Below are 11912 nucleotides of genomic sequence, written 5' to 3'. Positions count from 1 at the left end.
TCTCGCGACCCGCCTGGGTAAGCAGATCCCTCCACAGAGGGAGCTGCCAAGGCTGGTCGTAGAGGAGGGGAAATATGTCCTGTCTCCAGGACCCTCGGGCTGGAGCCACTAGTAGCACGTTCGAGCCCTGAACCCTCACCCTGGCTAAGGTGAAGGGAATCAGCTCCAGTGGAGGGAAGGCATAGAGTAGGCCCCGAGGCCACTGATGTGCCATCGCGTCCAGTCCCAACGTTGGCGAGCCCGTCAAGGAGAAAAAGAGTGGACACTTCTTGTTCTCGTCTGTAGCGAACAGGTCTGCCACCGGAGTCCCGAACCTGTCCCAGATCTGTTCCACTACACCCGGGTGTAGGGACCAGTTGCCGTAACGGAGGGGACCTCTGGACAACAGGTCTGCACCCGCGTTCAGTAGTCCCGGGACGTGGCAGGCTGTCAGTGACAGAAGACGCCCGTCGCACCAAGTCAAAAGCCTGTATGCCAACGTGTGCAGGCGTAAGGACCTCAGTCCACCCTGCCTGTTGATGTAGCACATCGTTGTCGTGTTGTCGGTACGGACGAGGACATGACAACCCCGTATGAGCGGCTCGAACGCTTGCAGCGCGAGGAAGACCGCTAGGAGTTCCAGATAATTGATGTGGGCGGACCTCAAGGTTCCATCCCATATCCCTCTGGCCGACCTGCCTTCGTGGGTGGCCCCCCACCCACTCAGGCTCGCGTCCGTAGTGACGACCTTCCTGGTCAACGGTAAACCAAGGGGGACTCCCTCCGTCAGGATCCGTCTGTCCGACCACCATCTCAGGGCGAGCGTGCATTCCCCGGAGATTGTCACTCGCCGCGAGAGGAATCTGGTGGGCACCCGTAGAGACCTCAACCAGCGCTGAAAGGGTCTCATGTGGAGTCTGCCCAACCGCACCAGGGAGATGGCCGACGCCATCAGTCCCGCCATACGTAGGCAGATTCTGAGTGGCAGTCTGTGTCCTCTCTGGAACAGGGCCACGCACTTCAGGAAGGCGTCGATCCTCTCCGGGCTCAACTGAGCCGTGAAGGAGACTGAATCCAGTGCTATGCCTATGAAGTTGATCGACTGGGCGGGCACCATAACACTCTTCTCGTGATTTATGGTGAACCCTAGGGAGGACATATGGGACACCACCCGAGTGGTGTTCCATAGTGCCTCCTGTGGCGAGTCTGCGCTCAGAAGCCAGTCGTCGATGTAGCTCGCTACACGTAGACCTCGTCGCCGCAGAGGGGCCAGAGCCGTCTCGGTGCATTTGACGAACACCCTGGGGCTCAGGGACATCCCGAAGGGGAGAACCGTGTATTCGTACACCTTCCCCTTGAAACCAAACCTCAGGAACTTCCTGTGAGGTGGGTAGATAGGGATGTGAAAGTAGGCGTCTTTCAGGTCTATAGATGTGAACCAGTCGTTCATGCGTATAGAGCGCACAAGAGACTTGGCTGTCAGCATCTTGAAGCGGAAGGACTTGAGGTACCGATTGAGAGCTCGTAGGTCCATGATTGGACGCAGCCCCCCCCCCTTCTTCTTGACCAGGAAGTAGCGTGAGTAAAACCCGCTGCGACTCTGGCTCAGGGGTACCTCTCTGACAGCCTTCTTCTCCAGCAGAGAGTTGATCTCCTGCTGGAGAACCTGACCCGCTTCGCCGCGTGCATCGGAGTAGAGGATTTCTCCGAATGCAGGGGGTCTCATAGCGAACTGGAGCCTGTAACCTCTCGCTATGGTGCGGAGAACCCAAGGAGACGCTCCGCACAGTTCCCACTGTGTCAGGCGACGCGCAAGGGGGTTCTCCATCGCCAGGGGAGCGCGTCGTCGCGCAGGGCTGGCGCCCCCTGGTGGACCAGAGAAAATTTCGGCATGACCCGTCCTGCCAGTGGCGTTTAGGCCCGCCACAAGGCCAAGGTCCCGCCCCACTGTGTCGGAGAGCCCGGGGGCTACTCCTGGCAGTGGGTTCATGTCCCCCCGATGTTGTTGTTGTTGTTTTGTTTTTAATGGCATCAAGGCCTTTATTACAGGAAAATAAACATTTACAACATTTGGAACAACAACATTCTGATGAACGGCCGCACCCGTGGTGACGCTCCGCATCATGAGCCGCCGCCTCTTCCTGGGCGGTCTGAGTGTGGGAAGGACACTCGAATCCAGGCTCGGGGGGGGAGGGGAGACGTCTGGTCTCGTCTCCCCTGGGACGGGGACGGTGTCACTTGTTCTGCGGCTCCCGACGGCCTCTGCCCTGGCCTCGTCTGGGGCCATGGGTTGGTTGGCCGCGGCCACGCCCAGCCGGGCGTCTGTCACGGCTGGGGGCGTTGGCCGAGGTACCGGACGGTGCCTGCTGGTCTCCTGTCCTCTCCCGGCGGGGCTTGGAGCTAGAGCGACCACCCCTACCACCGCTGGTGCGTTGGGGTTGGCGCGTAGGTGGGCGGGAGGACTGGCGCGAAGGCTGGCGTGTACGCTGAGCCGGAGCGGCGTAGGCAGCAAGGGTCTCACGACCCTTCTTCTGGCCTTCCCAGGTCAGAGCCAGCTCCTCCAGTGTCCCCTCGAAGAGGCCACCAGGCTTGATGGGCGCCTTCCGGAGCTTCGCCTTGGTCTCTGCAGGCAGGTCTGGAGAGACGTCGAGCCATCTGTCCCTCTCCGCCATGATGGAGAGAGTCATAGCTCTCCCCACCTGCTCTGTGACGGTGTGGACGAAGTCTACAGACTCGTCATGGAGACGACGAACCTCTGCCATCTGCTCTGGAGATGGGGAGTCCCCCATTTCCAGCAGCAGGCTCGTGAGAGACCCCTGCAGCAGGAGGGCGGCATTGAGGTGCCTGCCAGCCGATGCCAAATGTGTGTAGAGCCTCCCATTGGCTGCGGAAGCCTCCCTGTCCTTCCTATCTGTCAGGACTGGGTCCTTGGACAGTGGGGTGACATGGGAGGAGGAGGGGTCTAGGAGGAAAGCCGCCATGATCCTGTCGATGGCCGGCATCTTGTCGAGGCCCACCGTGGGCATGTCCTCAGTGTCCAGGGAGAGGCCCACGCGGCGCGGCATGGGGAGCGGTGTCAGCGGCTCCTTCCACATGGCTGTCAGGTGGGCTTTGAAACCTTGGGCCAAGGGAAGTTTGACTCGAGGGACCGGTTTGGCGGTCTGTCTGAGGCGTGATCCCCATTCCTCTTCCTCTGGTGGAGGGGGCGCCGCTGTTGGCCATGCACGGCCACACCTGATGGCCGCCACCATGAACACCTCCACAATGTCTGCCTTGTCCAGAGGGAGGAGATCCAGTGGAGGGAGGTTGTCCGGGTCCGCTTGGTCGGTGTCCGGTAGGTCACCGAAGCGTACGTCACGGTCCAGGATGACGTCGGGGTCAGAGGACCTGTCGTCCTCGTCGTCGGAGTACACCTCGTCGAGGACCGTGAAATCCTCCGTATGGGGATCCTGGTATGAGGGCAGGTCGTCTCGAGGATCCACCTCTTCCATCTCCTCGCCCCAGTTGTCGTTAATACGCTGTGGGGGATAGACATCACCGGCGGAGCTGCCGGCCATTCCGGCTCTAGCAGCACCGGCGGAGCTGTAGTAAGTGTCAGGACTGCGGGCCCTTCCGGCTCTGTCAGTCCAGGCGTTGGTGAAGGACGCGGCCGGCTGGCGACGTCTAGGCGCCGGTTGTGGTCTGGCCCGTGCGTCCTCGCAGGGCTCCTCCTCGTAACGGAGGGATGGGGCCCTCCTCGTCGCTATCCTGGGCGCCTTCCTGGTCGGTGATTTAGACCCAATGGTCAAATCCCGTCCCGTGACCGTTGCCGTAGGGCGGGCCTTAGGCTTGGTCACAGTGGAGCCGGACTTGGCAGGGATCCTACCACTGGGAGTAGGAAGGGAGGGCCAAGGATCAACGGCAGGGCGGGACAGGGCAGCTCTGAGGTCAGGACCTCAGAGCTGCGAGCGTGCTCAAGGCCTAAACAGAACATGCACGAGGTGTGCGGGTCGTCTGACGCCAGGGTTCTGTTACAGGTACGACTGAAACAGATCCGCTCACGGTCCTCCTGGGTCTGGTCGTGCCGCGTAGTGTCACTGCCAGTAGCCATGTTGACTAGTGTCGTTTTTCAACTATCCACTGAGGTGTAAAGAGGCTAGAAAAAAACCAACCAGGGTCTTCCGACACAAGGAGAGAGTTTCGTAGGCCAAGCGCAGTGTTCTCCAGAGGTCTGGAGGAAAAGTAGCTAGAATCCGCTAGAATCCGCTAGATTCCGCTAGAAGTAGCTAGATGACGTTAGAAATCGCTATAAACAGCTACAGAAACACACACCAAGAGCCAGGGGTAGTCAAAGGTAGCTAGAAGCAACAGGAGTAGCTGAAAGCAGCTAGAGGAGGCTAGAAGTAGCCAGAGGGCAGCTAGATAGTAGCTAGCTAGTAGCTAGGGTCTGCCGACACAGAGCAACGTGCGTCGCCAATCTAGCGCTAGGCCTTGCGGCCGTGTGGGAGCCTGTGATAGTCGTGGAACGGGCTTCCGAGCCGACGGGGTCTTACGACACAACGTGGCGGGAAAGAGCTTTCCGAGCCGAAGAGTCTTGCGACACAGCGTAGCGGGAAAGAACGTGGGTCAGCGCGGGCCGAGGGAGTCTGTGAAAACTGCGTTTTAGCTAGTAGGGTCCCTCAAAGCTTCCGACAATAGTGTAGAGAAACAGGGGAAAAAAACAGAGCTAACTGGGGTTGCAAAGCGGAGGTTTATCAACTCACCGTTAGCAGAGCAGTGCAGGTTGACTTCCGCGGATCGCCGGGCTGAGCTTCTTTCCGACGAGCGGCTGTTTCTTGTCTATCGTCGGCTGGCTCTTGTTCCACGGTCCAGGCAAGGCTTCACAGCTAACGCGAGGTCTCCCGACGCTGGTTAGGTTGAGCCAAGGCTAAGCTAGCGTTTGTCAACAGCTAGGCTAAGCTAAGCTAGTGTTAGCCAAGGCTAACGGGGCTATGTCCGAGAGGCTTCACAGCACTGACAGAAAAAAGCCCCCTTTTTTTTTTTTGTTTCGGAAACTTACTGCGTTTCGTTTTCGTGAGTGTAAGACCACCGGGTTTCCACCGCGAATTCCAGGGTACAAGTGAAGCACTCGTCCAGGGGGAATAAAAGTCTCAACGGAGTTAAGGAAGTGGTAGTCTTAGAAAACACATCTGTGCTAGCTCAGAAAAAGGCAGGAATGATGTCTTTCCGGCTGGTGGGCTGCTTTATAGACTCCGGGGCGGAGCTAGCAGCTACATCCGTGATTGACAGCTGCACGACCCAATCAGTATTGTTTCGTGAGTATATGGATTTATTCTGTGTTGGCACCATGGAAATGGCGCCACCCTTAGGCGATTCTTGAGCGAGATGAGCTTAGATAAACCATGGAACGAATGCTTGTAACCTATAACTGATTGCTGATCAATAAATGGAAAGAAGGAAATGTGCCTGCTTGGATCTCCTATTCATTCCAACAGCAACTTCAACAAAGGAATTAGGTAAATTAATCCACAGAGCCCTGTAAGAAAGACACATCAGTACCCTGACAAAAAACATGCAGTAATCCTGGTCTAAACTAGCCTGATGGAGGGGAAAGGAACTGGTTGGAATAACGTGTTCCTTCCGCGCTCTACGTCCAACCAGGGGAACTCCCCCCTGTCAGGTGTAAAGGAGCAACTTGGACACTCAGGCATGAAGGAAGCATGAGTTCAAGTCCGTTGCTCTCCCCAGGTTGGCGGAGGGTGTGTAGAGCCCAGGATCACATTAGATCATTGACACATGAAAAATGGGTTACAAAATCGTGGGATGAAAATTATATAAAAAATAATGCTGCGTTCACATTGGCAGATGCAAAAGATACAAAGATTAAATAAACATGCAAAGCTACAATATGCATTTGTATCTTTGTAGCTGAAGTTCATACCGGTCAACGTGATCAGAAATCGGGGGCCGATCACATATTGACCCCGTCTTATCGCTGCTTGCAGCTATATTTTCTTCTTCATCTTCTTCTTCTTTTTTAGCCAAAAATAGCAGTTATGGCTGAACCGGTCGGTTTTCGCGGAACATGCAAAACTTGGCAATATGGTAGAGGGCGATGCTACTTTCAACGGTGAGGCCCACAACCATTGGCCAAAGGGTGGCGCTATAGCACTCAAGTGAAATATATATATATAAAAGGAATAGCTCATGAACCTGACAGTCAGTGGACTCCCTCTTTACCAAGCGTTTCCACCATGTAGGTTCCGCCTCGCGTAGATCATACACGCCATTTAATCTAACGTGATGATGTTTATTGTCGCTATCGGGAAACGTTACTAACATGTTTCAAATGGCCAGATCTACAAGATAACAATGTGTCTGTAGCACACCGCATTACAACTTGTAGATCAGCTTATTCTGGCAAGCAAGCCCCTGTCCGATGGTTCCACTGGTTAATAAAGTAGCAATCTGTAGGATATCCTTTTCTCACGTATAATGAGAAAGTTAATTCATTAATTTAAGTTCAAGACAAAAGGCTAATAAAACTTGGCAAGAATATTATAAAAGCCATTTTTATTGAACAATTGCTCACTCACTCATCTTTGCAGATGTAGTGTTTCGCAGGTAGCAAGGATGGGCTGAAGCCTATGCACATGCCTGATAAAAAAATATATTATGAGACCATCACTGCGTCAAATGTAATTCAAAAAATTATAATTTTACAGAAAATATACAATATTCAAAATTTTCAGCTATCTAAGAAAGGATTAGAAATTAATATTCACAATATGGAACAGTGTCAAAATAAATGTAATGACTCAAATCCTACTGCTTGGCAGGGGGGGGGGGTGGCCCCATTATATATATATATATATATATATATATATAATTCATATTTTTTGGCCTATGGTCTCTTTTTGTAGTTATCTTGTCTGTTTTCCAGAAATGCAATTTAGTTTTTAAGGGGCCACGCCCGAAGTCCCTGGCCCCTTCAAAAATTAATAGGAGGTCCAAGCAGGCATATTTCCTTCTTTCCATTTATTGATCAGCAATCAGTTACAGGTTACAAGCATTCATTTCATAGTCACAGCATATTGAGGCCTTCGTCCCAGGCAGAGCGCCTAGGTTTCCCTTGTCTCTCTCTGCTGTCCCTCACTCACAGTTCTAACTGATTCTCTGTTCCATTTTATACATCCCTAATCTGTGGGTGTGTGTATGTGTGTGTGTGTTGACCCTTAAGGCTCTGTTGCCTCCGTAAACAAGTCACCACAGGTGGTCTTATTTTCAAAGCATTCTTCAGTGTGGTAAAACTTCACAATGTCCACTATATAGCAGGATCTCACAGCTGTCGCAAACTGACTATCTTAAACTCTCCCTATAGGCTATCTTAGTGACTTGCTATTCTAAATTACCTCTACACTCAGGCTTCCCTGCATGTGAACTATAGGCTGAAGTATTATGTGTACAATTATGACATGTGTTAAGGAATATGCTATCGAAATATACATCACTGGCTTAACCGTGCAGTCGGTTTTCGTGAAACTTGGCAATGGTAGACGGGTATGTGAAACGGTGAGAACGCAAAGCCCACGGCCATTGGCCAAAGGGTGGCGCTATAGCACTCAATCGAAAATGCAAACTTTGAACAGGTATAGCTCCGTTTGACCGTCAAGAATAAAACTTGGATAGACATAATGCGTCTCCTCATGTCGAACAACTTTCGTGTTCTGCCTTTTGACCTCTGACCCTGGCTAGCAGTAGATGGCAAACCGGAAGTCATTTTAGTGGACGGGAGCAGGACGGTAAGCGGAACAGGACGGATGTTAAAATATTAAATCTTTTTACTGTGCCGTCCAGCAAGTTTTGCTGTTTGCCATCTACCGCTTGCCTGATTCCATGTGAATGGTGAATGCAGTATATCAGTGAAGATCACCCATTCTTTTGAATGATACATACACAGCGCTCCAGGTCAAACCATGCAGTTGTTTTTCACAAAATGTGGCAATATGGCTATGTCACCCTGCTTAGAGACAAAGACCACAACCATTGGCCAAAGGGTGGCGCTATAGCACTCAATTGAAAAACAGGCATAGATCATGAACTGCCAGCTTATCAACCGCCAGTAATAATTATTAGGTAATTACTGTCTATTACATAGGTAGGCCTACTAATTTAGACTCCCTGAGTCCCTGATGTTGGATTCCAGTCATCAGTGTTGGAAAAAGTAGCCTACGCATACTCAAGTATTCAAAATGAAAAATTGCAAAGTACCTTTTCCTATTAATATCAATGAATCACAGATTTAAAATGTCAAATGTGCAAAAAGCTGATCTAGCTCAAAGCGTGTCACGTGTCACGAGGTTGTAGATATTTTACGATTCGAAGGCAGTTAAAAAAAGTATCTATCTATCTATCTATCTATTAGGGTTGGGTGACGATACGAATACATCGTCAATCGCGAATATACGAATCCAATCGCCGAATATTTTTATTAGGCGATTTCTCGGGACGATTTAGCCCAGATAACCTGTAAAGTGTGAGCAACATGTGAATCAATTTGGCCCAGCAAAGTAGTAACAGCGGCCGGGTGGAAATCACCTCCTCCGTTATAATGTATGCTCAGTCACCGCACTCAGCACTGTCAGCAGCATCGGGCACCGGGCCACGGCACTTACGGCAGCCGCCGGCCAGAGTAAAGGCTGGGAGCCTGCCTGCAGGAAGCCCTGTAGCCTACATGTTGTTTAAGCTCCGGAGTCCAGACCCATGCAGTTTAATAATATACAGTCACAACAGAATGCACACTGCTGTCTCGTGTCTCATCACAATCCCAATGCGCCACCCGTGAGTGGCGTGGGGGAAAATAAAAAAACTGTCTATAGTGTTAGTGTATAGGCTCGGGGATCATTCATTAGCTTAGCGATTAGCTTAGCGTGTAGCCAATACTGGTGCAACCCACTGATTGAACTTCATCTCCGCCTGTAATCTAAGTTATTTTTATTGACAACGTGAACGGACCCCGACACCAGCGCTGCAAAAATAGACAGATCTACAAGCTCTCAACGCGTAGCGAACGGCACTGCAAAAACAGGCAGGACGCGATGCCTTGAGAGCCTGTGTGGATCAGCCCGGCCACAGCAGCTTGTGGGCTCCGCTGCTCCGCTCCGACTCCAGACCGGTGCGGGGAGTCAAGGGAGCAAGTTACCCTGGCTGCGCAGCTGCGCTGCAGTCTGCAGAAACAGACTGATCTACAAGCTCTCAACGCCTAGCGAACGGAGCTGCGAAAACAGGCAGGACGCGGCGCCTTGAGAGCTTGTAGATCTGGCTTTTTTGCGACCTGCAGTGAGCTGTTCTCACTCTACTTTTATGACACGAATACATCGTCAATCGGCGAATATTGGTCAGACGATTGGCGGTTGAAAAAAATTGGCTAAAATCTATCTATCTATCTATCTATCTATCTATCTATCTATCTATCTATCTATCTATCTATCTATCTATCTATCTATCTATCTATCTGTGACAATTACACACCTCCACCACCAGAGGGCGAAAGACATTAAGGCAACAGTGCCTGGATTATTTTGTTGCGCATGCGTGGAAAACCTTTGACCCTGAAGTGCTTGCATCACGTGATGCCATCACGTCACGTGACTGCGTCTAGTTTTCCATTACGGCGATGGCCGCTGTTGAACCAGTCAAACATGTTGTCGTGTCTCTCGGGAATTGTTGATGTTTGTGCCTTTATTACACATTCTATATTACAGTAGGAACAGAAAGCTTGGTGGAAATGTCTCCTAAAGGAGGCGAAAAGCGTCAAATGGAGTCTGTACGGCTGAAGATAAATGAACAGCTAGCGGCGGTGGGAGAGGAGATATTGTTTGTTGTGGACAAACAGCAGCGTGGCGCTGCTGATGTTTGTAGTGTGGAGCTTAGCGTCAGAGTGTTTGTGTTGGAGCGCCTCAGCGCGGTGGGAGAGTTCATGGTCAACCTCTTCCAGAGAGAGATGGAGACACTACAAACTCTGCTGGAGACACAAAACAAACTGCTGGACATTGATTTTGATATGGACATCGATCTACACACTGCAGGTTAGTAGATTCTGAACAACACCAGCTTAGCTACAAGTATCATTAAGCTAGCTGAACGGAACTACATCTCCCAGTAGTTGTACTAGCCCTAGAATGTCTGTGATCATACATAAATTACATATATTCCTGTAAACACATCCATAGATTGGGTGCCTCCGCTCCCAGTGAGCAAGGAGACCTGGGCAGCATAAATGTGCTCCGCGCTCAGTTTGTACTCACCCAATAAATAATTCCAAAGACGTGGAGTGAGATATTGTCCTCTAGTTTCACATCCATGTAAAAGTTCTCAGGGCGAGGGGTCCGGAATGACAGCTGGACTTCCATTTATGACAGTCACTCGCAGGTCAGGGTTTTCTGCTGCAGCGTAGGCTCCAGAGTCACAGGCACGGCACGCAGAGCCTTTTAAAATCCATTCTCTGCAGCTGTAATACATTAATATAATATATTAATATACCGAAAGAGCGCTTTTCATAAGGACGTATTACATTCTAAAAGTGTAGGTTACATTAATGAAAAACGCATCGGTGAAATAATGTCTGCATCGGTGCCAAAAATGACGGATACATCGGTGAGACCGATGTCGGGGCTCTACTCACAACACCTTGCTCTGTGAGGCGTTGTGAAGAGACTCGAGACATCTTTTAAACGATGGTTATGTTGACAAAACGAAAAGGAGAACTAGAAAAAGTGCCCTTCTGGGCACAGGTCTCCACCAGGTTATCCACAGATCCGTGCAGTTAGAGGTAAAAACACTTTTCGGCCAGTTATAGCGCCACCTTGAGGCTGAGTTGAAATTGTTCATGTGGCATTTTGTCCTCGGCCTAGTGGGAATGTGGGTGCACAATTTCACGGAAATCACGCGATGTGTTCATGATTTGCAGCATTTTGTTTGAAACTGAGCACTCCTGTGAACTTTGGAAGCCAATCTTAACCAATCAGGATGGAGTGTGAGAAATCTGAAAGACCGGTTTGGTTGAATGGCTCTAGAGAGACTGTGTACCAATTTGCGTGATGTTTGGACAAAATCTGTAGGTGTGCTGTGCAAAAACCTGTTTTGCACAAAGCGGCCTCCTGGTGGCGCTATAACAGGCCGTTCTGGAAAGTTAGGCGCAGAGGTTCATCGTTGGCATCCAGGGAGTGTGTGTGCAAAATTTGGCATCGACCGGGTTAACGGTGGCCGAGATTAGCTGCTCACGGACGGACGGACACACACACACACACACACACACACACACACACACACACACACACACACACACACGGACGGACGGACGGACGGACGGACGGACGGACGGACGGACGGAGTGCAAAACATACTCTCCCCCCATGCCTTCGGCCTGGTGGAGACAATAAATGTCATCTTTGAGTTGACAAAAGCACTTTGAGTTGCTCTGCTGATGCTACCTTCTCTCCCCTCCTCCTGTCTGTGTGTAAAGAGGTTTCATCTGAATATGAGGAGAGGAGATCCAGTCTGGTCCAGGAGGAACCACAACCTCCACAGATTAAAGAGGAACAGGAAGAGGAGACTGGTGAGTCAACTTTGACATTACTACGTAGGAATATGTGGTGCAATACTCTCTCAGGCATTTACCATTTCCGCAAAACCTTTAACTTGAACGTGTGCCAGGACAAAAATCATGTTGGGTCGGGAGCTGTCGTACGCTTTGTCCTCACCTGTTCTTCTGTCGTACACAAGCGGAGCAGCATTGTCTGAACTGCTCACATGCTGTCACAGGCATCTAAGCATATGTATTCCCTCCTAAAATGTTAATATAAAACTGTAGGCTATGTATATGCATAAAAAATAAATAAAAACTTTACAAGCAATTAAAATCATGCAATAATTAAAAACAATATAACATGTTT

At 50.7% G+C, this 11912-nt stretch overlaps 1 protein-coding gene across 1 annotated transcript in view; it reads right to left on the bottom strand.

The window, feature by feature from the left end:
* The window catches only part of LOC310855587 (peroxisomal ATPase PEX1-like), a 120062-nt gene extending 109735 nt beyond the window's left edge, over positions 1-10327 (bottom strand). The window contains exon 1 of the mRNA XM_083760653.1: positions 10286-10327. Coding sequence (XP_083616779.1) covers positions 10286-10322 — 37 coding nt within the window. The 5' untranslated portion in view covers positions 10323-10327. The remainder of the gene's footprint in view (positions 1-10285) is intronic.
* Positions 10328-11912: the final 1585 nt, after the last annotated feature.

This window comes from Protomyctophum parallelum, assembly GCF_964188405.1.
Source record: "Protomyctophum parallelum genome assembly, chromosome: 3".
Classification (NCBI taxonomy): Eukaryota; Metazoa; Chordata; class Actinopteri; order Myctophiformes; family Myctophidae; genus Protomyctophum; species Protomyctophum parallelum.
Note: the sequence above shows the minus strand (reverse complement) of the source record. Positions and strands in the feature narration are given on the sequence as shown.